Source organism: Cervus canadensis, chromosome 16 (assembly GCF_019320065.1).
Source record: "Cervus canadensis isolate Bull #8, Minnesota chromosome 16, ASM1932006v1, whole genome shotgun sequence".
In the NCBI taxonomy this organism is placed as follows: domain Eukaryota; kingdom Metazoa; phylum Chordata; class Mammalia; order Artiodactyla; family Cervidae; genus Cervus; species Cervus canadensis.
Genome location: NC_057401.1, coordinates 2,142,391 through 2,170,163, shown reverse-complemented (window position 1 = coordinate 2,170,163; position 27,773 = coordinate 2,142,391). Strand labels below are relative to the sequence as shown.

The following is a 27,773-nucleotide window of genomic DNA, read 5'->3' as shown; positions in this document are numbered from 1 at the left end:
CTCTGTCCATGGAACTCTCCAGGCAAGAATACTGAAGTGAGCTGCCATTCCCTTCTCCAGGGGATCCTCCCCACTCAGGGATCAAACCCAGGTCTCTTGCAGGCAGATTCTTTACCCCCTGAGCCACCGGGGAAGCCAAAGTTCCCCGAGCCTTGGACAGTAGCCCCACTTGCCCCGCTCCCCTCACCAGCTGCACCAGCCATCAGATGTCCCTTCATTCATTCAATCTGGAACAAAACCAAGTTGCAACTTTCTTCTCCCCTACTCCCACCCACTTCCCAGGGACTGTGTAGGGAAGAGATTCCTCTGGAAAGCCTTGGAGAGCTCAGAACATACGACTGTCCAGGGGAGCTGTCCGACTCCACGCTTGGTGGTCTGGGCCTCGGAAGAGAGGGCTCCAGGCTCTGTTCAGGAGTCAGGCGCCTCAGGTGGCAAGGCGTCGGCCCCTTTGCCTCTCAGGACCTCAGTTTCTCCCTCTGGAAAACGAAGACGTGGACCAGTTCAAATCTTTTTTTTTGGTGGGGGGAGAGATTTTCTGTTTTCTGAGTATCTTGGGAAATGCAGCAAGCATTCAATAAAAGAGCTACTGTGTACAAATTCAGTTCTGAGGGCTCCACATGAGTTAGCCCACTGACCCCTCCCGACGACCCCAAGGGATAAGTTCTTTTGTTACTATTATTTCGATGTTGTAGATGGGAAGAAAGAACACTCAGGACAAGTGACTTGCCCAAGGTTACCCGGTCCCGGTGATGGAGTCAAGATTCAAACCTTAGTCCCGCTTCAGAGCCCAGGGTGTTCATCCTTCCACTCCACACACATTTTCAGGCATAGTAAGGCCACATTTGAGGAAGTGCACTGTGGCATTCGGTAGTGCTGACTGTCAGGAGTGTGGCAGGAAATGCAGTGTACGTGTGTGTCCAGATGGGAGAGGGCCCTGAGCAGAGTCTGAGGGAGTAAAACCGGCTCTGAGGGCGCTGGACCCCACTGAAGAGTGCCAAGGATGGAAGATGGGTCAGACTCACATTAAGAAAGACGGGTTTGGAAGCCGTGAGGAGGATGGTTTCAAGGGAGTGAGGATGGAAGCAGGGAGGCCAGTGAGGAGGCCACTAGAAAGAAGCCAGAGATGACCCTGGGTGGGGGCAGGAGGACAGGAAGAATATGAGTCACATCTGCTCCAAAAATGACACGACCTGGCCTCAGATGACCTGCAGGTGGTGGGGGAGAAGGAGAAGGTTAGAAGGATTTTTGGGTTTCTGGTTGGGAGTCTGGTCTGGGAGGATGGGGTGCTGCTGACCGAGAAGAGAACAGGGCTGAGCTGCAGATTCGGGTAAGGTGGAGTGGAGCTCAGTTTGGAGCGTGATGAGTGGCAGCAGACATCCGAAGGAGATGCCCAGCATGACTTGGGGATCCACGGCTGCAGCTCAGAGGGGGACGCGGGTGCTGCAGTACTTGGCGCTGACAGTATTTGTAGGGGTGATGGGCTCTCCCAGGCAGGGAGAGCACAAAAGAGCTTAGGTTCTAACCTTGGGACCCCTCCTGGAGGGCGGTGGGCAGAGGAAGAGCGAAGTTAGCAACTCCGGAACTCTATCAGCTTTGCGTTTCCCAAGTCCGGGCCCTGCCAGCTAGGATTCTCAGGAGGCCGAGTGATTACCTTCTTTCAAACTCAGCCCTGAGAAGCGGGAACCGGTCACAGTCCCAAAACCCTGCCTCTCTGCCCTGGCACCAGCCCAGGATTCTCCAGCAGGCTCTGAATCGTGTAATTACCCATGCAGTAATTACGCCTGGCAGAAGGTGGCAGCTTTCCTGGGGGAGGGTGTCCCAGAGCATCACCTAGCAATCCAGTCAGCATCAGTCTGCTCCAAGGATGCTCACCACAGCCCGCTGCACCCCTCGGGCTGCAGTCCCTGGCCCAGGGGAGACCTCTTGGGCAGGAGAAGGTAAGCGCCTGTCGTTGGATGGGGCCCCTGTCTGCATCAGTCGGTTTGGCTTCCTGGAGGCACACAGCCCCATCCTCGAGTACTGTGGCCCAGCACTCTTCCACTGTCTCCCAGGGCCCTATTTATGACCTGGGGGTGAGGAAAACCTATCAACTCAGAGCAAGCAGCTAATCAGTTTACTCAGTAGCCTCAGGTCTTCCGATGTAATTATAATTCCTACTAAGGCACTGGTGAGTGTCAGATTTATTTCAACAGCCACTGCAGACATGATAATCAAAGCACCGAGATTCCTTTGTTCCAAATCCTATACAGATAAGGCTCACAAGGTATGCTTTGGAGGGAAAACTAGGCACGGGCTTGTTTTCTTTTTTTTTTTTTTTTCTTCTCTCTCTCTCTCTCACTTCCTCTCCTTCCTGTTTCTTTCCATACCGAGATCAGGAAGAAGCTGCCAGAATGTCATGGCTGGAAACAGCCCCAGGCCTATGGGGCTGCAAATGTGGCTCTCATATGCTCACAGGCCAAAGATGCCTCGTGATGAAGCAGGAGTGGTGCCCAGGGGAGGCTGCTGGCTGCCTCCCAGAGACCTCACAAGGTGGCATTTACCTTGGCGAATTCCCCAGCCTCTGGCCCCCAGCCTTGGAGATTCAGAAACCTGCTTTTGCTGGCACACCCAGAAGGGACCCATCTGTCAGGAGAACACTCCCATTAACCCAGATCATGAGACCAAAATATAAAGCACCCTGAGAAAAGGAACTGCCTTGCAAAACAGGACTGCAGAAGCTGTTGTGACCAGTACTGTCTCTCCCTGGGAGCACAGCTGCCTGGGGTGGGACATTATAATAATAAAGTTTCCTGATGGATCTAGAATCATCTGGAATGTTGGCTGAACCACTAGAAGACTGAATGGCATCAGACACTGACTGTTTGCTGCATCCTTTCCCCAGGAGGGAGACAGATAACAGCAGGATCACAAAGGCCATGTCCCTGGGCAGGTTTGGTGTGGACCCTAAGTCACCTCTGGTTGGTGAGCTGCATCTCTCAATGTCTACGATGACCAAATAGCATCTGGACTCAGACTCGTTCCCCAGGCAGGATCCCGCCCAGTTGATTGGGTACTCATCCCTGATCTCCTGTCCATGGCAGGTCTGTCCGTGGTCTTCACCCTGCCTCCATCTCGTGCTTCCCCAAGAGTAAAAGCAGCCAGGGACCACATCTTCTGCCTGCCTCCACAATCCCACCCCCCTGCCACATCTGGGTGGGATTAGGAGCAAGCCCTCCCCAGTGAAATCAGTGTGTAAGTGATTTAGCCATGGCTGGGTCCCAGTGGTTAAGAAGCAGTGTACTATCTTTACCCCCTTCACCTAGATGTAAAGGGGGCCCTAGGGTTAGTGGAGTGACAAGATGGAAGGAAGCTGAATCCCTAAGTGACCACATGGAAGAAAGCTACTGGCCCACCAGGAACACCCACACTGAACAATTTCATGAAGGGTAAACTTCTACACATTAAGTCATTGAAATATTGGGGTCTATTTGTTATAGCAGCAAGCATCACACTCCAGAATAAATTTTCTATTCTAATACTGCCTCCTAGAGATTATAGTCATCAGGCAATGGAATTTTAAATCTTCTGAAACTTAAAATTCAAATCCAATCACCATCTCTTACTTCATTTCTAAAGGTGGCTGATGGTGTGTGCTCTGAGTAGATATGCTTTCCCAAGTTCTAACTTGATTCTCACCCGCCCTCCTTCCCAGATACGAGCTGATGTTACTTGCAGACCCCAAGCCACAAGTGTGACATGGCAACCGAGACTCTGAAAGTGGAGATCTGCACAAATAAACCAACACACAAATGATTGGAATGGTCTTTCGGACTACATGAAGGGTTTAAACACACACAACACAGAAATGCACTCACAAAAACAGGAGACAGAGTAGAAAGACAACCTGGATTGTAGAGAGGGAGCAGAAAGTGTGAACTTCATTAGAAGTAGGATGCAAGTAAATTTCATCCACCTTCATGTCAACTGTAATCAACTGGTAGCGACTACCTAGGATGCTGGGTTAAGAAGGATTCTGAATCACATTCTGGCTCAGAAGAAAAAGTACTGTAATGGGTGAGCAACGTCTGCCATAATTAATAGATGGGGGGATGGCAGCACATGCCAGGAACTGTCACACTTGTGCTGGGGACTAGGACTGTGGTTGCAGAGGTGGTTCCGACTCTTTGTGACCCCATGGACCATACAGTCCATGGAATTCTCCAGGCCATAATACTGGAGTGGGTAGCCTTTCCCTTCTCCAGGGGATCTTCCCAACCCAGGGATCGAACCCAGTTCTCCCACATTGCAGACAGATTCTTTACCAGCTGAGAGACTAGGGAAGCCCAAGAATCCTGGAGTGGGTAGCCTATCCCTTCTCCCGGATCTTCCCAACCCAGGAATCGAACCAGGGTCTCCTGCATTGCAGACAGATTCTTTACCAACTGAGCTATCAGGGAAGCCTGCAGTTTAAGAGGAGCCCGTATTTATCAAGACTACCGCTTGGAACTCACTGGGTCAAAACATAACAACCAAAACTATTGTTAACCCTCAAGTGAGTGCCCATTATGGCATAGGTATTTTATATACACCTTTTCTGTTAATCCTTACAACAACCTTGGAGGGAGCTATGAGCCCTATTTTACAGAAGACAGATCTGAGGCTCAGAGGAATAGGTGACTTACCCAGGATGACACAGTTCAAGAAAGGCAGAGCCAGGTTCTAGACCAGAACTGCCTAGCTTCTAAGTGTGTGCGTTTCACCATTGCATGGAATGCCTTCTGCATTCAGTACTCAGTGGGGTCTGGATTAAGAGGAACAAAGTATGCCAGTCTTTTCAGCAGTTCCCCAGCCTTTCTGGCATGAGGGACTGGCTTCATGGAAGACAATTTTCCCACAGACTGGGTGGGGGGTGGGATGCTTTTAGGATGATTTAAGCGCATTACATTTATTGTGCACTTTGCTGCTATTCCATCAGCTCCACCTCAGACCATCAGGCGTGAGACCCCGGAGGTTGGGGACCCCTGAGTCGCTCAGTCTGGCTGCTGCCCCACTGACATGAATGCCACAGTGGTGCGGGGGTGGGGGGCTCGTCTCTCAGGCAGCTCAGATGGAGGGTGTATGAAGACTAACTTGATTTCGGGTTTGAGTTTCCTATAGCCTTTCTCTGTCTCTAGAGTTGGTTTATTGCTCTTCCAAAGTTTTGGAAGAAGGCCAAGAAAGGCAGGAGGGGAAGGAGAGAAGGGATGGGAGCCTCTTACGTTGTCAGGTCCAATGATGAGTGAGCCGCCAGGGAGAGATCACAGAGCTGGCAGCCAGGAGAAGTGGGAGTAGTCTTGCAATGCGTTGAGTTCCCACAGAAGCAGCTTTCCTGAGCCTCAGCCTCCTCAAGTGTCAATGGAGCTAATGCCAGGTAGCAAGTGGAAAGTCTGGCTTCCCAGGTGGCACTAGTGATAAAAAAAAAAACCTGCCTGTCAATGCAGGAGACATAAGTGACTGGGGCTTGATACCTGGGTCGGGAAGATCCCTCAGAAGAGGGCAGGGTAACCTGCTCCAGTAGTCTTGCCTGGAGAATCCCATGGAGAGAAGAGCCTGGCAGGCTACAGACCATAGCGTCGAAAAGAGTCGGACATGACTGAGTGACTAACCCACTACCACCAGCAGCGGACATGCCCAACCAGTGTCTGATGCTCCCTTCCGGGCAGCGAGCTTTATCTCTCTCTACAAAAATGCACAGATACCAAACACCGTTCAAAGAGCTCATGATCTGCGTGTAGAGTCACTGGGTGATACCAGAAATCTGAGGTGGGGAGGGGCAGCCTGCCTCAGTTTCCATCCTTCACAGATCACCCTCGGTGCTTTGTAACCGTGAACAGATTCAGCCCAGTTTCCGTCCATCCCTCCATCCCCACACTCACCTGGGGTCTTTGCATGAGTTCTCCTTTCTACCTGGGTTCCCATATACACCTCTAAATACCAGTGACAGTCACAACAATAAAAACGTCAACAGTGAATGAATTCTCCCTGTATTGAGTGCTTGCTATACATGTTTACATCTTCTTTCAAGCTCTCCTTCCTCTCATTCCTTTCTTGATTCTGTTTCAGGGTTTTGGGGAACAATATATCAACTCTAGGACAGATAAAGTCTGTAAGCAGCTCTAATTCCCAAACCACTTTGGTCTTTCCATTACCTCCTATCCTGAGCTGCCTTGGAGACAAATCCCCATTCCCAGGTCCACTTACACTAGACTTTTCTTACTCTTCCAAGGAGCTGATGTGCTCAGTATTAGCAACTTCACTGGACACCAGAAGAAACCATGATTCACCTAGTAACTTACCTAGAGTCACAGAGTCAGTAAGAGGCAAGCCTGGGATTTAAATCTAAGATTATTTGGTCTTCAAATTGAATTCTTTGTCAAAATAGTAGCTGGCCCCCAATGCCGAAAGATTATCCTCGTTTTTCTGAACACCCCCACCAACACTGTGCCATCCATTCAGAGGGTCCCCTCAGGCTCAGAGTTCCAGGACCAGGGGGTTCAAGGTGAGTCCATGCCCCCAGGTGGCGCAAGTGGTAAAGACCCCGCCTGCCAACGCGGAAACGTAAGAGACTCGGATTCGACTCCTGGGTTGGGAAGATTCCCTGGAGGAGGGCATGGCAACCCACTCCAGTATTCTTGCCTGGAAAATTCCATGGACAGAGGAGCCTGGTGGGCTATAGTCCATGAGGTCTCAAAGAGTTGGATACAACTGAGCATGCACACATCAACGGTGGACACACAAATCTCTGGTCTATCATTACTCATCACCTATTACATTAATCTCTCCATTAGTGATAGAGACAACAAATGCTACCAATATTAAGAACTACTACGTTTGTTAAGCCCTTACTCTGTGCCACATACCTAAAAGGTCCAAGAACACTACAGTGTTGGCATGTGGTTACTCCTTTTTCAAGATGAACAGAGGTCCAACAGGTGCCTCTAACTTGCCCAGGGTAAAAGGTGGGCTATGGAGATACTAGACTTGAAGCCACTCCTGTAATCTCTCTCAGGACTTGGGCAGAGGGATTGCTGCCAAGAGGAATTTTTCTAAAGGCAAGACGTGCCTCTCATTCTTGCTCCTGCCGAGGAGGAGGCACGGATACCCCAGAAGCAGCTGCTGGGAGATGCCATTTTCCCCACCGTTGCTTGTATTCAGTCAGCATAGAAATAGGGCAGAGTGCATTTGGGCCAGGTGCACCTCCAGGAAGTCTTCCCAGCTTGCCAGATAAGAGGGCTGCGGCACACCCACCCTGGTCCTGGCGGGAGTGCAGGCACATTCTGATGTGCTGGGGAGCTGCCCAATGGACCTTCGGAGATGAGACATTTAACCAGTGAGTTCATCTAAGAGCATGGCCTGTGTCCTTCTGCAATCTTATTCTTTTCTTCCACAGATATTTATTGAAGGCTGACTACGTACCAGGCCTGGCACTGTGCTACATGCTGGGAATGCAAGTGTTGAGAAGGCTTACACGAAAAGGATTCTGCAAGTACCAACCATGGATAAAAGTAAAAAGCTAGAGGCACGGGTTTGATTTGTCTTACTCTTTCCTATTGTTGACAAGTCCAGCTGGGGGAATTCAAATTCTGGGCGCTGGAAATCTTTCTGTGCAGCCTAGTTAGAGAAGATAGATTGGACGAGGAGCGTGAGAGCCTTAAGCCCCCTGTGCCACAACTGCCATCGCCCAGCAGCCAGCATTGCTGCTCACACCACTTACCACCACCACCGCCAACACCACCCCTGCTGCGACCACCACACCACGATCACACCCTTCGCTGCACGACTTCCATGGCACTCCCGTCACCAACACCGCTACAGAAAGCCCCCGGCACACGAACGATCAAGCTGCACACTTTCAAGGATGCAAACATGCGTTCGCACATCCAATCACATAAATTAGTTCACATGCTGGTGAACATTGCCCACTGCATGCACATGCAGTGTACTTCACTGTACTTCAACTCCCAGAGTTTACTCAAACTCATGTCCATTGAGTCGGGGATGCCATCCAACCATCTCACCCTCTGTCGTCCCCTTCTCCTCCCACCTTCAATCTTTACCAAACACGTACATGCACATTATCTCATTTCATCCTCATGACAATTCAATGAGTTGACATCATGATTGTTATTACTTCATAGATGAAGAAGCTGGCATGCAGAGAAGAATTAAACAATTTTCTTAAACCATACAGCTCATAAGGGGCAAGTTAGGACTGGCCTTTGGTTCTATGTTACCCAATACACCACATTTTTTTTTTTCTGCATCAACTGTTAGTAAATGGTTATGGAACAGTCCCCAGTGCTCTCATGTTTCTGCACTAAACCACAGTCTTTGACATTCAGACCCTGTGAGGGGCTCTGTCAGAGTTGTGCCCAAGCTTCTTTGCCACATTCATCCCAACTAGGGAATCCCAAGTTCTCCTGCGTCTCTGTGAAATGTCAAGTCAAGTCACCAAGTACCAGTTGTGGGCTCAAAACTGTGTTGAGCTTCTTGCAGAAGCTCAGAAGGGCAGAAAGAAAAGCCCCTGTCATTGAGGACAGCATACTCTTAACCGAGAGTCAAGCATGTTTACAGGGAGTGATTATAGAGCAATTCAAGGCAGTCAATTGCTAGATCACGCAGGACAAACACGAGTGCAGTGGGAGGAATGGGGGAGCAAATGTGGGCGGAAGTAGTCACTGGGAGACTTCGGGGAGACAGGTTGGGGTTAGAGGGGACAGTCCCAATCCCCACTTACTTTGTCCTTTGTCCTTACTCCTCCTTGCTCTCTGCTATCTTCCAGGACCCTTTCCCCCACCTCCTGGAACATGGACAACCTGACCTCCTGTCGCTGCCCCCATTCTCTTCCCTCCCATTTCTGATGATAATCTTTCTGTTGACATCCTCAAGTCACAAACATGCAAAACATCACTGTTGCTTTTGATTCCTTCCCCCTTTCTTGTCCTCCTCACAGATGCTCTCATGCTATTCCTTCTGCCGAGAACTTCCCCACCTACATTCCTGCCTGGCCCAAGCCCAAGCTGTTACCCACTTCACGTACCACCTCTTTCCGCCTTCCTCTCTAATTCTCTGACTGTGTCCCTCTGGAAGAGATGCTCGCTCTCTCTGTCTCTCTCTTTGGAAGCTCTGCAGTGTAACACAATTTGCAATTGAGGACAGTTAGATACCTGGACACAGACTACCTTGGTGATTAAGGATTCAGATGCTGGAATCAAACCCTCTGAGTTCAAATCCTGGCCTGTCCGCTTCTGAGAGAAGAGATACTGGACATTTCCCTCCTTAGCCCTCAGTCCTTCAGTTACCTGTAAAGGGGCAAGTAATAGTGCTGACTGCCTTGTGATGCCATAAGGTTATACAAAAACCAAGCTGTTAAAGTGTCTGGCATGCAGTCAAAGATCTATAGATTTGTGTTAATATTATTATTGTCACTAGCATGAAGCTTCTTGAGGACAAAGATGGTGTCCTACATTACTCTCATCTCCTTCTGGCAGTTTCTCCTTCAGGGGAAAGCAGATGGGAGCCTGACTTTGAAATCACTGGGTGGCATTTGGGAGGCTCCGAAGAGCTCTGGTACCATAGTCCTTTATGTCTCAGCGCAGAAAAGAATTTAGCGAGAAGCAAAGTGATAGATAAGAAGCATCCTATTTTAATAAAATAGGCTTACAAGTGGGCAGGTGAGGGGGTGATGCACCCTGAAAACTTACTGGGCTACAGATTCATAAACAAAGGAAAAGTGGGGAGGAGAAGAACTTCTTTCTCTTGAGTAGACATTATGCTTCTATCATCAGCTCCTCCTTCAGGTTGAGCAGGGGAGTTTTCTTGTCCCTACCTGATCAAGCTGGGGCCACAAATTACTGATTTTTATGTGTGCAGAGAGCATGTCCTCGGATCATTAACTACTGAGCTCACTGGATAGGAGGTGGGTCTCACGTCCCATTGTTTCATTGTCTGAGACACGATCCACGCTTCTGCTGCATGGTTTTGTTGCTAACCAAGCCCGCTCTTCATTTCATGGTTAAGTACACCTACTTTCTTGAGTAATCACTAACTTACACATGGTTGTATTTTATCTTCATTTTGCAAATTGGGAAATTGAGGCTCCAGTGATTAGAGAGCAAGGATCTGAAGCATGCCCAATTTAAAGGCAACTCCTGCTTGTCAGAGGACAAGCAGGCCTCTGACCCCCAAGAAGAGGCTGAACAACTGTGGCTGCTTCTGAGCCCATCTGCAAAATGAAGACAGCGACACAACTATCACAGGACTACTACAGACACGAAAAAGATTCAGTGTGCTGAAGGCTCTGGGGCACGGCAGGCCTTCAAAATTCAGAATTCCTCCTCCTCAAGCAGTGCTTCTCCATCTCTCTGATTTCTACCTTAAACAAATCTATTTACTCTGGATAAGTCTTGATTAAGGCTTATCATGTCTTAATAACTTGATAGGAAGTTCAGGTTATTAAGAAGGAATAACTTGAACTTCCTATCAAGGAAGCCTCCTACAATAACTCAGATTGTTAATTCGCTTTCCGACAGAGGCATTCTACCAGGCCCCCCAGAAAAGGCATTTGACTTTCAAGCTTCAGGCCCTTCCTTTGTCCATTAGATTCCCACTAACTTCTGTCAAATCTCCTGGCTTCAAATCCCACACAAAGGCTTCCACACAACACCCAGGTGACCAGCCTGCTCTGCCATGCCGAGTGGCGTCGTGACGCCCTTTGTGGAGAGAGGTCACTGGTTCCCGTGGCTCTGTCCGCACCTGTCCTGGCCTGCGGTCCTGGAAGCAAACTAGATGAGGACGGACAGTGCCCCTTCATCAGACCTTCAGAGAGCACAGATCTTGGGGGTACAGCTAAGGTGATGACTTGTGGAATCAAGATTCAGGATCTCTCTTGGCTGGAATAACATTTTAAATTAGCAAATTAAAAATTAATGGGAGTACATAATCCTACTCTTGTTTCATTTAAGGAAAAAAAAAAGATTAAAAAAAGGATCAGTTGCAGAAATGCTCATCCGGGGAAATCTCACTTCCTGGCAATTCATATAAAAACAAGCAATAGCAAATGTCATGTTGTATATTAATGCATATGTATGGAATCTAGAAAAATGGTACTGATGAACCTATTTGTAGGGCGGGAATAGAAGCTCAGATGTAGACTTGTGGGCGAAGGTGGTGGGGGAAGGAGGGGGGCACAAACTGAGAGACAGCACTGACATACACACACTTCGAAGGGGGCTCAGCTCGCGGCTCTCTGACAACCTAGAGGGCGAGAGGGGGTGGGGTGGGGTGGGGGGTTAAAGAGGAAGAGGAATCTATGTATACTTACGGCTAATTCACATCCTGTACGGCAGAAGCTAACACAGCACTGTAAAACAATTACGTTGCAAAAAAAAAAAAAGTGAAGGGGAAGCCTGGGGTTCAAATCCCAGCTGATGCTCAAGCTGTGTGATTGTAGGCAGATTGCTTGTCTTCTCAGGACTTGTTTGGTTATCCTTTTATTTATTTTTTTCATTTATTTTTATTAGTTGGAGGCTAATTACTTTACAATATTGTAGTGTTTTTTGCCATACATTGACATGAATCAGCCATGGATTTACATGTGTTCCCCATCCCGATCCCCCCTCCCGCCTCCCTCCCCATCCCATCCCTCTGGGTCTTCCCAGTGCACCAGCCCCGAGCACTTGTCTCATGCATCCAACCTGGGCTGGTGATCTGTTTCACCCTTGATAGTATACTTGTTTCAATGCTATTCTCTCAGAACATCCCACCCTCACCTTCTCCCACAGAGTCCAAAAGTCTGTTCTGTACATCTGTGTCTCTTTTTCTGTTTTGCATATAGGGTTATCGTTAGCATCTTTTTAAATTCCATATATATGCGTTAGTATACTGTATTGGTCTTTAAAATGATATTTCAACCAGAAAGTTTCAAAAGTTCCTACCACTTTGATATATAATCCTATAATTACATATATACATACATGATATATACACACACATACACACTATAATCTGTGCTTTAAGTCAATGCTTCTCCAACTTCAGGGGGCCTCCAAGCCACCAGGAGATCCTGTTAAGATGCAGGATTCAGTAGGGGCCTGAGACTCTGCATTCCTAATGAGCTCCCAGCTGATGCAGAAGCTACTGGTATGAGGACCACACTTTGAGTAGCATGGTTCCAAGACAGCAGTCATTTGCCTCTAACACACCTTTGCTATATTCAGACCACTGTATCTTACATGCCTTGTTATGTTTAATCCCCACAGTGACCTTGAGGTAATTACTATTGATATCTTAACTCTCTGGATGTGCATATGAACATTTGCAGAGGCAAAGGGACCTGCCTGAGGTCAAATGGCTAATAAGTGGCAGAGCCAGGTTTTGAATCCAGGTCTGTCTAACCAAAATCATGTGTCCATACCTGCTATTCCACATACATGTGTGTGATATAGATTTAGGCCAATGTTTGGCTAAGAACGGGAAGGAAATTAATGAGAGAGCAGAAGGCAAACATACCAGCAAGTTCTTGCATTTGTTTATTTTGCAAAGATGACCACTCATCCACCCACTGACTCTTCCCTACCTCACGGGACCCCCTGAAAACATGGACTGATTCTGGTGCCCAATTCTAACAGCCTTGGAGGTATTTAAGTGCTCCATCCTTCTCTGACAGGCAATGATGGCTAAAACAAAGGGAGAAGAATTTAGTTCACAGAAATGATTAGAGCAGAGGAGAGATGTTTAATCCTATTAATGAATCTGCTAATTGGCCTTCTGCCCCCAATCTTTCATATTCAGGCATCAGATTAAATGGAAACAGATCCAGGGGTGGTTGGGGATGGGGTGAAAAGCATTTTTTTTCAAGGCCTGCAGATGGTTCCATATGGCTAAATGAGGTGCTTAGTCTATCCCTGGAAGCCTTCTCCCCCACCTCCACACACACACCCCGTTTTGGCTTGAGGCAAGGTCAGGAGCGAGGAGGCTGGTGAGGTTAAGACCCTCAGGCTCTGGGGTCAGCCAGAATCAGGCTTTGCTCTCCATATGCTGTGAGACATACGGACAAGGTACTTCCCTTCCTGGAACCTCAGTTTCCTCATCAACAACATGGAAACTGTACTAGGGTCTGTTCTCCAGGGTTGGGTTGTTGTTGTTGAGTCGTTAAGTTGTGTCCAACTTTTTGCGACCCCATGGACTGCAGCACTCCAGGCTCCTCTATCCTTCACTATCTCCCTGAGTTTGCTCAAACTCATGTCCATTGAATCAGGGATGCCATCCAACCATCTCATCCTCTGTTGTCCCCTTCTCCTCCTGCCCTTAATCTTTCCCAGCATCAGGGTCATTCCCAATGAGCTGGCTCTTTGCATCAGGTGGCCAAGGTGCTAGGAGGAGGTTAATAAAATAACCCAGGAAAGGGTAGAGCAAGGTGCCCAGCAAAGAGCAAGGCCAGGTCAACGTTTGCCATCACTATTATTATTAACCCTGGTAGGTGATCCATGTTCTCCTGTCTCATCACTGGGGATTTCTTCCATCGTCTAAAACTCACAGCTTCCCATAGGAATCACCAGAGAAACTGCCCAGAATTCTAGTGGCCACAGTTGTGACGGCTCTGGGGCCCAGAGGGGTGGACTCAGAGGCCACAGGTCCAAGGCACAGAGGTCACCAAGGAAGGCCCTGTCACAGTACAGATAGAGCAACAGCAGAGGAAGGGACCTGCCCTGAGATGGGACAAAAGGCAGCAGTAAAGCCAGTGCTGCCTCGGGTTGCTCAATCACCTCACTTCCTGTGAAGGGCAGTGCTTACTGTCTCCCGGGGCCCCTCCATAGGCCTATAAGGGAGATGAAGGGGACACTGTCATGGTCCTCATTTCAGAGAGGAGCAAATAGGCTCAGAGAAGTTCATCTAAGAAGTCACAGAGTCAGAGTTTGAGCCCAAGTCTCTTACTTTAACCAGAGGTCCTAACCATTGCACACCCTATTCCTAACTCCCTGATCTGAGTTGAGTATACCTCCCACTGGCCCTTACTGCCCCAGTGAAGCTTTCAGCTTCACTTGGAATAACAAGAATTAATCCAGTGTTCTCTTCCCATGGCTAGGGTATGGGACGTCAGTGATGGCCCAACTGATGACAGCTACTCCCAAAAGGTGACCCATTTAAAATACTACCAGGAGGAAGGAGAAGCATTTAAAGTCAGGTTGTCTGAAGGTCCCAGGGCTCTCTCAGTCTTTCAGACCCACAGACACACACACAGGCTCCTTCTCTCTCCCCCAGTACTGTTCGTCCTCTGCCTGATGAATGGGAACATCACCTCCAGGGCCATTACGCAGAACTTTGCAGCTCTTCTCCCCATGAGTAGCTCCTAGTTCCTCTTCTGTGCTGCCACATTCCTGTGCTACTTGGAGCCATCAAGGACTCACACCCTGGTCTATTCATCCTTACCTCTGGGCAGACAACATCCATCAACTGCAGGCCTTGACAGGGGCCCTAGAATAAGACTCATTCCCTGAGAGCGAGTCAGAGAGATAAATGTGTACATCCGCAGTCACATAATGCTTGGAACTGTAGCCAAGGGAAGGAGTGGTAACTGTCGGGGAGCAGGGCAGAGAGAAATGTACTTTGCCTGCAAGAGCTTGGGAGCAGGTGATATTGAATGAGGTCTCAAAGGGTGTATAGGAGTTTGCAATAAACAGAGAGGAGGAAGTGGAAGAAGAGTGGGGAGGCCAAAGGGGATCTTGGGTAGAAACATCAGGGAAGCAATGTTAAAGGACACATGGGATTGTTTAGTGAACAAATAACTAAGTGGACAGATACACGGATTTTTTTTTATCTCACTCAGACAAAATAAAGAGGACCGTGAAATACAAGGGAGGCCATTGTGGGTCAGTCTTCACTTTAGTTTTTTGAATGAATCAACAAAAGAGTGAAAGCTGAGCGATATTTTCCCACCTTCCCCAAAGACACCACACTCTCACTGATATCAAAAAAAAAAAAAAAAGACCAGGACTCTTCTTAACTGAGTTTATAATTTTCAGCTATCCAAAAAGTAGTACCTCTTCTACATTTACTGTTAACTAGCTAGGCTAAGGCTTCCTGTACCACTGACTCCTTCCAAGTTTCACAATAGGGGGCTTAGATCCAGGATTTGGGGAGCAGGGCTATCAATGCTCTTCATGCAAAGATACTCTGCTATCATAGCCTTTCTGGGACTTCATTAATCAATAATTAGTTTGTAGATTCATTCATGCATGCATGCACTCATTTCTTCAATCATTCCTTCTGTCATTCATTTGATCCTTCATTTGCTTCGTCACTCATCTATTCATTTCTTTAACTCTTCATTCATTCAGTCACTCATTCTTTCACTCGCTTGTAATGTATGCATTCATTTGCACCTTGACAAAGCAAAACCTTTTTAGATATACAAAGAGGTCTAAGACATGGTGCTTTTCCAGGGACCAGGCAAAAACTCCCACTGATTTTAGGCAGCAGTCCTTTCACTTCCATCCTTCAGTCTTTTCCATCTCCCGATCCTTATTTGCCTTGAGCTCCAATGACTTGCTTCTGGGATGGAGGGACCAGAGCTGTGCCTGACCCTGGGTGTGGTCTCCCATACTTATGTGACTCTCAGGGGCTGGCAATCAGGAACACTGCTCTCAGCATTTCCCTGCTAAATGGTAAACAGGCTTAGTACAGTCCCTGGACAAAGCTAATTCAAAGCCAGCAGACCAAATAATAGAATTCATTTCAGGGAAAGGGCTGGTAACTGAAATTCCAGAGGGAAGCTAACTTTTCCTTCAGGGTTTGCAATTCTGGGAAATAACAGAGAATGGCCAAGCATTCCATTACTTATAAATTCCTCCATGGAAGATTTATGGAATACCTAGTATGCGCAAGGAACCAAGATGGGGGCTGTACTTCTAGGAAGTAACAGAGAATGGCCAAGTATTCCATTGTTTATAAATTCCTCCATGGAAGATTTATGGAGTACCTACTATGTGCAAGGAATGAGGATGGGGGCTGTGAAGAATGATTCAGAGTAACTCAAAGTTAACATTCTGAGGGTGGGGGAAGGGGCTAAACCTCCATCAGTTGCCTTATTTAAAGCATGATTTGAGAGTCAGGAGAATGTACATCTAAAAGATTAAGGAATTTAGATGGGAGAAGTTGCTTCTTTCTGGGGCTTGGGGAAGCCTTCCTGAATGTAGAAACAGCTGAGTGGGGACTTGAAATGTGAGTTGAATTTTAACTATTAGACAAGGAAGAGGGGGAAAGAATAACACAGAGATAAAGGGACAAACAGAGATGCAGAAACAGGTAATGCTCAAGACATGAACACCCCCGTAAAGCAGCATCCCTCTTCTAGACATAAGAACACTGGCATTTCCACGGTGAAATGACCTGCCAAAGGCCCCTTGAGCCCAGGGCTGTGTGCTGCTTCCCTCTGTCTCACTGCCTCCCGCCGGTCTCCCAGACTTTTCCTCGTTGAACATGCTGCTCTGAGAACAAACCACACCTGACCTCATCGGGAGTAGTGTGCTCCCACAGGGCCTTTAAAATTCCAAGATGCTCACTGATCTAGGAGTGAGGGGAACAGTCCCGTATTTGTCTCTAAATTGCCATGTGGCCTCAGAAAAAGCACCTAAAAGCCATGAGATTTTGTTGGCTCATCTATTCAGTGAACACCCTGGAGACCCCAGGCTCAGCCCTCGCTGAAGGTTCTGAATGCCTTCCCTCGACCACGGAGGACTGATGACCTAGCCACCCCTACAGTGTGATGCTCCCCCTAAATTCTCCTGCCCCTCCCTCCACAGGTCCAGCTGCTGCCCCTGTGCAGTCCTCCTCTGATCACCCCTGACCTGCCAACCCTTTAAGCCCAGAGCTGTGTCCTTTGTATGACAAGCACATACAAAACTATTAGAGCCAGAAACCCTATCTGGAATGCAGAGTCTGAATCTCTAAAGCAGGACTTCTCCTGTTCTTAATTAAAGACAAAGATTCCTAACAGAGAGAAGGACAGGAAATTAACGTGAAAGTTTTTCATTCAGTGACATAGCTCTTAAATTATTTTAGATTTCTATTGCTTTCTGGAAACTCTCCCTGAGCACCTAGGTTGGGTTAGGCACATCCCTGCCATTGGCACTAAATCTCGTGGAGCTTTATATGTATGTGATTCCAAATTATGTTTCCAAAACACGCAGGGTATTTGTTGACTAAGAAACAGTGCTTTCAGGAACAGCCACAAAGCGGAGGTCAGCGGGGGCTGTGGCAATAGGACCAGCATCTGAACACGTGGGATTTAGGTCCTAGTTTCCTGGACACGGCAGGAAGAAGGCTCCAGAAATGAGTGGTGAGGATTCCCACAGGCTCAGACTACTTCCAGGATGGCTTACTCTAGGCATTTGGAAGCTCCAAACAGCAGAGCCATAAATTGAATAGTGGTTAAAATTTGCTGACTACATATCACGTAGCAGAGCTTGTGCTAAGCATTTGATTTGCATTATCCTGAAATCCACACAACACAATAGCTATTTTAAGATTGTAACTACTACTGTCCCTGTTTTCTAGTTGAGAAAAATAAGGCTTAGTCATACAGTTAGTAAGTGGTAACGCCTGGATTTGAACCCAGCAGGAAGATGGATTCCTGAGTTGAAAAATCTCCACCACTCTCTTCTGACTGCTTCTAATTAGATCTGAGCCTGAGGTCTCAGAAATCATAGTGGCAGCTCTGTGAAGAACATCAGCAATAGAAATCTACAAATTTGAGAACCGGATGGAAGCTGAGAAAATGTCTCATGTAATTTTCTCCTTTAACAAAGGTGAAACTGAGGTCACCAGGGGGCAGAGATCTGACCCAGAAGTGATCTCTGATCACTAGCCTTTCCAGTTAGTTTCCAAGCCCCTCCTCTCTGCAGAAAAGGTCTTCTGCTGATCAGTCTTCCACTGAGCAAGACAGGAAGATAAGTCATTGCTCCAGGTAGAATGCTTGGGGGAGTGTATGGAGCTGCGTATGCCAGTGTGCTAAGTCGCTTCAGTTGTGTCTAACTCTTTGTGACCTAATGGACTGTAGCCTGTCAGGCCCCTCTGTCCACAGGATTCTCCCGGCAAGAGTACTGGAATGGGTTGTCCCGCCCTCCTCCAGGGGATCTTCCCCACCCCGCATCTCTTACGTCTCCTGCATTGGGAGGCAATTTCTTTATTATTAGCCCCACGTGGAAAGCCTGTGTGGAGCTGGAGCCCCAGACAATTCCAGCCAGTGTGGAGGGGCTTTGTGCAAGTGGGGCTGAGTGGACACCCTGGGCTCAGGCAGCTTGTCAATAGCCCTGGACCTGCAATGAGCTTCAAACAAGCATTATTCTGAGAGTTACGTGAGAACGGGTGGATAAAGCACCGACCACTGTGTCAGACACACAGTGGGGGCTCGCTGAGTGCTGGTGGACCCTCTTTCCTTCCTTAGACTCCTAGGAGAGAGAAGCAAAGCGCTCTGGCCTCAGGGAATCCTGCAGGAATTTGTCCGGGATGACCTGGAGTTCTGAGTAGGAAAAGGGAATGGTGGATGGCAATGTCTGAGTGATGCCTGAGCTCTTCATCTCTGCCCAATCCTTTGTGAGGACTGTATCCTCTGTATCCGCCATATCCATCATTCAATTGACCTTGGCATCTTTCAGAAGTCTCCTCTGGGTCTCTGGTGGGTGCAGCCAACACAGTAATCCAGGCATGGTCCTCCCTCTCTCCACTCCCTCCTCAATCTGTTTTCTGCCTAGAGATAGTTCACCTGTCCATTTTATGGATAAGAAAACTGAGGCTTAGACAGGTGAAGGGATTTTCCTGAAGTCACATAAGAAGGGAGTGATGGGGCTGAGGTTTGCACCCAGACTGTTGGGCTCTAGGGTCCAAGATCTTTCTGTGACACCCAGCTGCCTCCCAGGATGCAAATCCTTGAGTTTCTTGTCCCCACAGTCCCCTGGGACCTCTGGTGGTCAGATGATTGGGGGGGGGGTGGGGAGTCCAGGACTTGGTGCTGAACTTTGTCCCCAGTCATCCATGAGGAGTGGGGCTCAATGTCAAGGTTGCAGGCCAATGCTTGCAGACCTCTCCTGCCTAGGAATAGTAAGAAGGCAACCAGTTCCTTTCCTGCCAGAAGGATGTATAACTCAGCTGGACACACAGGTGGAGGCCTTTTTCCCATGTTCTAGGCTCTGAATGCCAACCCAGCTTAATCACCTAAGAGCTTCACGCAGAGATCTTATTCCTCAGTATTTAGCGAGCCTGAAGTCTCTGTGGACTGGGCCAGATGCTAAGACCCCTCATCGAGAAGTTATTCATCAAGAGGTAGCTCTGTGATAGACTTCCCTAATGAACCAGGAAGACCAAGCAAGTCCTGACAGTGGACTCACTGTGCTCCCTGGGGTCCACCATTATCCTAATGCTGATCTAATCACCAGTCAGCATAAGGGATAGCTCTAACCCTACCTGAAGCCAGAACCTGGGCTCCAACAGCAAAACTTAGAGGTTTAATGGTCAGGTTACTTAAAATCTTTCTACCAATCACAAGAGTATTCGAGTATAAAATCCAAACAAACCAAACCCACATATTCTTTTTCTTAACTGCATCCAGTGTCTTTATTCCAACAACCAACTTTCAAGCAGGTGGAGAGGAGGTCTGCATAGTCCCCCATGGCGCAACACATGTTTTCCCCAACTTCATGTGGACCCGCTGGGCGACTGTCCCACTGGTGAGACTGGGCTTATCTCAGCAGCACCCAGGCAGAGAAGGGACTCCAGGATATCATGCTTTCTAATCCCTGATGTTAGCTCACCTGTCCGCCAGACCTTGACAGTGCCCTCAGCTCCTCAGCGGTGCCCAGAGCGTGGCAGCATCTTGTGTGATGCCCGGCTCCTGACACCCTGAGCCACCAGCACAAGCCTTGGAAGTTTTACCACCTGACAGCAGCTGATTCCTTTTGGCTTGCAGAGGTTTATTGGGGTGGGCAGACAGCACTCTCTCCCTGATGACTGACCCCCAGGTATGCATGGCATCGCTGCCCGGCAGGGAGTTCAGGGTGAATGTGTGGGCACCCTCCCCGGATGCCCACAGCCATCTATGGGAATGGGGAGAGCTTCCAACATTGACACCCAGATAATTCAGCCCCCCACCCCATGAATTTGCCTCTGCCTTCTGCGCTGAGAGATGCCCCCAGGAGTAGGGTCGTGGTACCTGGTGTCCCAGAGAGGTCCTGTGGTCCCTGAGGTCAGAATCCACCCTGGCCCTCTCCTCTGAGAGCTCACCTACATTCACACGAATCCTCCCGCCCGATTCTTACTCCTGTGGATACAGGAACCTAAACCTGCTCTTCACGGAGAGGGAGGTCCGGGCCAGGGGGAACAGGTGGCACACCCCTGCCCAGCACCAAGCACCCCCCAAACCAGCCAGGGGAACAAAAGGAAGAAGGAAGTGGCTTACCTTTCGAGGGTCGTCTTTGTTTGGTTTGCAGAGAGGAGAAGGTGCCCATGACGGCCCCCATGGCAGCGAAGACTTGTGTGCGACTTGGGACCTCGGGCCCTGCCCCTCCCCTCCCCTGGAAGGAAAGCAATGTGGATCGTCTACTCCGAATTGGAGGTTAAAAAATAAAAGCACCCGGCAGCTTGCTGCAGCTTGGTATTCGGCGAGTGTGGGGCTGGGGCGCTGGGAGCCTTTCCTTTCCTTCTTCAGCCCCGCACATGCACTGGCTCGCAGGGCTAGCGGCTCCTCGCGAGCCTCCGGACCCGGGCCCGGCCGCTCCCCTCGCCGAGGGTGGAGGACGATGGAGCCTGCCTGGCGCTGGACACCCGGCCGGCGCTCCCGCGCGGCCGAAGCTCCCGAGCCAGCGCCGCGTGCGGTGCGGGAGCCGCGCTCGCCCGCCCCTCCCGCCGCACGCTCGGCTCCCCTCCCCGCGCTCGGGCTGGGTCTCGGGGGGCCGAGTACCAATCATGAATGAACAGAGCAGGGACGGCGTGGAGCGGAGCCGCGCGCCTGCCCTCCTGCCTGCCGCGCTCCAGGCGAGTCTGAGCCGCGCTCGCGGAGAGCGGCAGGCGGGCAGCCCCGGAGGGGAGGGGCGGGGCCGCAGCGCTCGGGGGCGCCGGGGCTGAGGTCTGGCGCAAGGGTGGGGTTCAGGGGGAGGCAGATTGTCCCTCCGGAGAACGTGTGTGTGGCCCGTGTGGGGTGCGTTGTTTCATTTGTCTTCAAGGAAAATCCTATTTAATCCACTTCCTGAATTCACGGGGTGAGAAAAAAGTCTGCTTCACCAAGGGAGGGGTGAATACCGTAAGTCCAACTTGGATGTCTTTTTTTCCCCCAGTAGTCATGTATGGATGTGAGAGATGGACCATAAAGAAAGCTGAGCACCGAAGAATTGATGCTTTTGAACTGTGGTGTTGGAGAAGACTCTTGAGAGGCCCTTGGACTGCAAAGAGATCAAACCTGTCAATCCTAAAGGAAATCAGCCCTGAATATTCATTGGAAGGACTGACGCTGAAGCTGAAACTCCAATACTTTGGCCACCTGGCATGAAGGGCCAACTCCTTGGAAAAGACCCTGATGCTGGGAAAGATTGAAGGCAGGAGGAAAAGGAGACAACAGAGGATGAGATGGTTGAATGGCATCACCAACTCAATGGACATGAGTTTGAGCAAGCTCCAGGAGTTGGTGATGGACAGGGAGGCCTGGCATGCTGCAGTCCATGGGGTCACAAAGAATCAGACATGACTGAGTGACTGAACAACAAAGGGCAAGAAATTTCCCGGAAGTTACCCAGCCAGGATGTGGGATTAGAACCTGGAGCCCGGGACTCTGTCCTGGGAACACTCCTGTTGGCACATGAGGACGGCTGAGGGCCACTGATCTGGGGAGCTCACCCCTGGGTCCCACCAGGTTTAAAGCCGCAGGTCTCCCAACCAGCAAGCAGTGCAGGGCTTCTCTGTGTCCCTGCATTCCAGAATCCTGGATAATGGAGTAGAACAGGTAGAAGCTGGCCCTACCTCCTTCCTGCCCTCCCTGCTGGGGAAGAGGGGTGGCGGTGGGGCTGAAGCCTGGAATACAGCAAGACCCAGGATGGCCAGGACTTAAGAAACAGAGGGATCATCGCTGGGGACGGGTGATGGTGCAGCCTCCAGGTTTCTCAGGCGTCTGGATGGAGCACCAACCCACTGCACCTGCAGCCTCTGCTCATCTCCGCGCCCCCCGAGCGACCAGGATTGGCACTTGAGAGTTTACTAAAGGCTAGGCGGCCATTATCTCATTTCCTCCACCCCAAAGGCCCTTTAAAGAAGCAATGAAAGTCGCTTGGTCATGTCTGACTCTTTGCAACCCCATGGACTATACCCTGCCAGGATCCTCTATTCATGGAATTCTCCAGGCAAGAATACTGGAATGGGTAGCTGTTCCCTTCTCCAAGGGATCTTTCCAACCCAGGGATTGAACCCAGGTCTGCTGCATTGCAGACGAATTCTTTACTGTCTAAGCCACCAGGAAAGCCCTTGAAGAAGCAGAGTACAGATAAATCGCAAAAGACAACTCCATGGAGACAGAGGGAGCCTCCTGTCACTCACCTGGCTGTAGGGGCCATTTATCCTGCTGTTTTGACATGGTGTACTCACTAAGGTGATCTCGGCCAGCCCGAACCAACCTTAGTTTCAATGGCTGCAGCTCCCTATACCCTGGAAGCTGAGCCAGCTCACACACCATCTCCAGCTCTGATCCCTCCCTCATCCATCCTGTTATGGACTAAATGTTTGTGTCCTCCCCGAGTTCATATATTGGAACCCTAATCTCCAGAATAGCAGTATTTGGAGATGGAACCTCTAAGGAAGTGATGAAGATTTAAATGAAGTCATAAGGGTGGGGCCCTGACTCTGGGGAATTAGTGTCCTTACTGCCCATAGAAGAACAGGCATCAGATCCCCACCACCACCACTACATGATCAAGGAAAGACCACGTGCATACACAGCAAGAAGGCCACCATCTACAACCCTTGGGAGAGCTATCACTGGTCACAATCTCTGCCAGCACCTCAGCTTAATCTTGGCCTTCTAGTCTCCAAAACTGTGAGAAAATAAATTTCTGTTGTTTAAGCCACCCAGTCTGTGGCATCTTGTTATAGCAGCCTGAGCAGACAAATACACACTCACAGCCTGTCCACACCCTCAGAAGTCTCTGGAGCCAAGGTCTTGCTTTCCCTTTGACATGAACACCCATATAGGGCTCCTTAGGCCACCCCTGGGAGGCCGTCCAGGGGGAAAGGATAAGATGGTAAGAGACCCACAGAGATCCTGCTGAAGCACAGTGCGCTTGTCTGTTTACGTGACACACCAGCTGTGTTCCTTGCTTCCCTCTCTCATCACAGCTCCTCTAGTCGTGTCTCTTCCCACCCATGTGGACAAGGGCAGGTCACTGAGTTCCCACCACCAATGGAGGCAGCAGCGTCAAATTAAGAGCATGAATCTGGGGGGGCCTGCTAGATGTGGCTTCAATTCCCGGTTTTGTCCCTTGTTGACTGTATGTCTTCGGGCCTGACAAGTCCTTTCTCTGAGCCCTATGCTCCCCTTCTGCGGTCGGCATTAGCACCTACCTTGTACTATTGCGTGGGCTTCCCTGATGGCTCAGTGGGTAAAGAATCCACCTGCATGCAAGAGGCACAGGAGACGCAGGTGCCATCCCTGGGCTGAGAGGATCCCCTGGAGAAGGAAATGGCAATCCACTCCAGTATTCTTGCCTGGCAAATCCCATGGACCCGGGAGCCTGGCAGGATACAGTCCATGGGGTCACAAAGAGACATGATTGAGCACAGGGCATGCACACAGTATTGCCGTTAAGGGTGATGCAGTCATGTGTGTGAGGCCCTTAATAGTGCCCAGCACAGAGCATGACCAGTCTGGGAGCATGGACTGCCACTACTTGGCTGCCTAGGGCCAGGCTGGAGCCGTGTGAAAAACGAGGAAGTCACCGCCTTCCCCTTGGCTTCCATCTTTGCTCTTCATCTGTTTCAGAGGAAATCTATTCTCAGGATCCCCATCTGGTATTAAAAGACTCAGATTAGTTAAGGAAGGGAATGTGGTTGGCACCTGATTATGTGCAATTCAGCACTCTGCTAGCTGCTGTCTTGTACCATTTCCCAAATGTTCCACATGCATAAGTCTGGCCTCCTTGAATATATTGTGAGCTGTTAGAAAGCAAAGCATACACCCCCTTCCCCTGTCCTCCTCCAGGATGGCTCAGCCTGGCCCAGGACTTCTTGAGTATCCCACAGATACTCACACCGAGGTCACTCAGGGCGGGGAAAAGGGCCTACCCCACTTTTCTTTCTGCATGTGAATTTAGGCTGGACTGTTTCATCCGTAAAATGTGAATAGGCCTCCTTCAAGTTTTGGTATGAGGAATGGGTTGGATAAGGTAAAGGAAAAATGTTTTATCTCTCTGTAAATCACTCTGCAAATATCCTTTATTATTTGTTCTGGGGTTAATTTAAGTATTCATTTATTCATTCATTCAACATATATTTATTGAGACTTTCCTGGTGATCCAGTGGTTAAGACTTCGCCTTTCCATGCAGGGAGTGTGAATTTAATCCCTGGTCAGAGAGCTAAGATCCCACTGTCTCATGGCCAAAACATAAAACGGAAGCAATTTTGTAATAAATTAAATAAAGACTTTAAAAATAGTCTGCATCAAAAAAACTATTTAAATAGACACTTTGAAAAAAAAAGTGTATATTTATTAAGCAACATTTACTTGCTAGGCATTATTCTAAATACATGAATCAGTACTGAATGAGGAGAAGCAAGAGTCCCTGCCCTTGTGGAGCTGATCTAGGGCTGAGGGCAGTCAGATGCTCGAATCTTTACAAATAGCAATCAGGAGGGAGTGAGTGAATATGGAATAAGGTGGTGGGGGATGCTCAGAAGCCAGGGAAGATAAGTTTTTGCAAAATACAGGTGATGTCACAAGTATTGATAGATCTCCAGAGGGCAGGGAAGCAGATAGAGCTTTCAACCCAGGGACATCAGGCTTCAAATGTGGGGTTTGTTTTGTGACCTTGAGCATGTTTTTTGATCTTTGAAAGCCTCACTCTCTGCACATTTGCGAGAGGAACAATCCCACCAATGTCAGTGGCAGGATGAGATTAAAATCGATTGTGACAGCAAAAGCACTCGGCACAGGGGTTCCCTGCTTGGAACACAGTCCTGGCTCAGAGCATGCTAACTTCATTCCTCAGTCTCCCCCTTCGGTCTCCTTTGCAAGCACTTTCTTCCCCACATTCCTAGGAGCTAGAAAAGAGCTTAGTGTAGGACCTGAGCTTGGGAAGTGACTCTCCTGGGCCGTGTCCTCATGCAGCAAGCGTGGCCTCATCTGTCGAGGCTGATTATGCCCCTTGAGGGAGAAAGGCTGATGTGGCCTGCGAGGGGGCATGTGAGGGAAACCAGGACCCAGGCTCTGCCCTTCACGTCCTGACAGCTACACTGCCTCAAGGGTTCCCCCTTCATGCTCCAGTGCTGGAACAGTCTCCACCAGGGGCTGAGACGGGTTCAGACAGAGTGCAGCCACCCACGCAGCCTAGACACTGGCAGCAAAGCCCTTCTGAGTTACCCAGATCCAGGGAGGGGGAAATGACGTGCCAGAGCACCTCAGCTTGCATTATCTGAAACAGCATTACACGTTGTGAAGGTCAGGGAAGTCATGGATGCCACAGTAGACCTAGCATAATGCTGGTGCTTCGTGAACTTGATCAAATGGCTCTCGGGGGTGGATGGAATGATGGCTGGAAGCAGGAAGGGTGAAGAGGTGGGGTAAAATATTCATACACATTTAAATACCCGATGAAAATTGTGACACTTCTTCCCCAAAAGAACAGGGCATGCTTGCACTCACAATTGTCATTAAGTTTTGTGGTGGTCATGACTCTTCCTACTGAAGCACATTTATGGACACCTGGTTAAGAAAATCTTTCCTCAGGAGGAGAGACTGTATGAGGGGATTTGACCCAACCACTTCTTAGCTGAGCTTAACTTCTCTAAGACTCAGTTTCAACTTGGGTAAAATGGGGGTAATAATTATGCCAGTTGCTTAGGGTTGTTGTGAGGGTTGAATGAGAAGCATTCAAGTGCTTTAGCATAGTGACTGGCGGGTTGCAAGGCTCCAGGAAAGATGCTCATCATCATTAACATCATTATTAAACTTTGTTCACTCACTCATCCATTCAGTCACAATTTGATGAGTGCATTTAGTGAGCGCCTCCTGTTTATCATACTCTAAGTGGGTCTCTGGGTTGCAGAAGTTGATGCTCACTGGCTTGGAGAACTCAGTCTAAGGGACAAAGGACAGATACACACCCTATAACATCCCAGGCTTTGTCAAGAAACAGTGGGAATGACCTCTCCAGCTCTGCCAGTGAAGAAAGTGTGAAAGTGCAAGCGTTAGTCGCTCAGTTGTCTCTGACTTTTTGCGATCGCATGGACTGTAGCCTGCCAGGCTCCTCTGTCCATGGGATTCTCCAGGCAAGAATACTGGAGTGGGTTGCCATTCCCTTCTCCAGGGGATTGTCCCAACCCAGGGATCAAACCCGGGTCACCCACATTGCAAGCAGCTTCTTTACCATCTGAGCCACCAGGGAAGCCCACCAGTGAAGAAATGGGCCCTTGAACCTGGTCAGGCTGGCCTGCCCCACTCCAAGTCCCACCCCAAAGTCTGGACTCTGCAAGGTCAGGGGCCTAGGGCAGCTTAGGAGGTCAAAGGTCAGAGTGGAGGTGGGGTGGAGACAAGTGTGGAACTGGGTAGCAAGGGATGGGGCGCGAGGTGGAGGTGAGAGTTAGGGGCAGAGTGAGGCTGAAGTGGGGGTAGAGGTGGCCCTGATAATTGTCATAGTGGCCGGGTGGACAGGTGACACTGAAATGATTGGGGCAATGGGGACAGAAATCATGGGCAGAATTTATCTGTACAAAATATGGATTCATCAGTTCAGTTCAGTTGCTCAGTCATGTCCGACTCTTTGTGACCCTGTGGACTGAAGCATACCAGACTTACCTGTCCATCACCAACTCCGGGAGCCTATTCAAACTCATGTCCGTCGAGTCGGTGATGCCATCCAACCATCTCATCCTCTGTTGTCCCCTTCTCCTCCCACCTTCAATCTTTCCCAGCACCAGAGTCTTTTCCAATGAGTTGGTTCTTCGCCTCAGGTGGCCAAAGTATTGGAGTTTCAACTTCGGCATCAGATTATTTACCCAAGATTATGAACCCATAATCTTGGGGAAATGTCCAGGAGTCAACTGTATTCATGCCCCTTCTTTATTCTCCTTAAGTTATATAACAATTACGTTAGCAATAGTAGCCCCCATCTATGGAATTCTTACTATGTGCCAGTCACATACCCAGTCCTACTTATTCACTTCAGTACCCCATAAGGTAGGTACTCTGATTATGCCCCATTTTATAAATGAGGCAAACAAAGCACAGACAGCTTAAGTGATCTGCCCAACATCACACAGCAAATAAGTGGTGGAACTAGTCTTGAACCTAGATGATCTGACTTTGGAGCCCACAATGCCTGTCTAGCCCCAAGTCCTCCAGCCTCTGTTGCAACTGATTTCTTCTCGTACTGTTTCTCTGGGGAGTCACAGCAATGGTCTGGCATCTTAGAGCTGAGGGATGGATAAGGAGAGGAGTTGGGCCCTAAGCGCTGCTCTCTCCCATGCTCTTAGTGCCTGGGGGTGCAGCTATGGCCACCAGCCTGCA

General features: G+C 49.2%; 1 protein-coding gene across 4 annotated transcripts in view; it reads right to left on the bottom strand.

The window, feature by feature from the left end:
- Positions 1 to 27,773, bottom strand: part of KCNIP1 (potassium voltage-gated channel interacting protein 1) — a 395,303-nt gene that overhangs the window by 230,368 nt on the left and 137,162 nt on the right. For 3 of the 4 annotated variants that reach the window (XM_043488824.1, XM_043488821.1, XM_043488823.1), the window contains exon 1: positions 20,471 to 21,051. The exons of the other annotated variant lie outside the window; for it this stretch is intronic. Coding sequence is in view for 2 of the 3 variants with exons in the window: in XM_043488821.1 (XP_043344756.1) it covers positions 20,471 to 20,531 (61 nt within the window). In the remaining variant the exon portion in view is untranslated. Of the gene's footprint in view, positions 1 to 20,470; positions 21,052 to 27,773 lie in introns of those variants that run through there. 4 annotated transcript variants of the gene reach the window in all.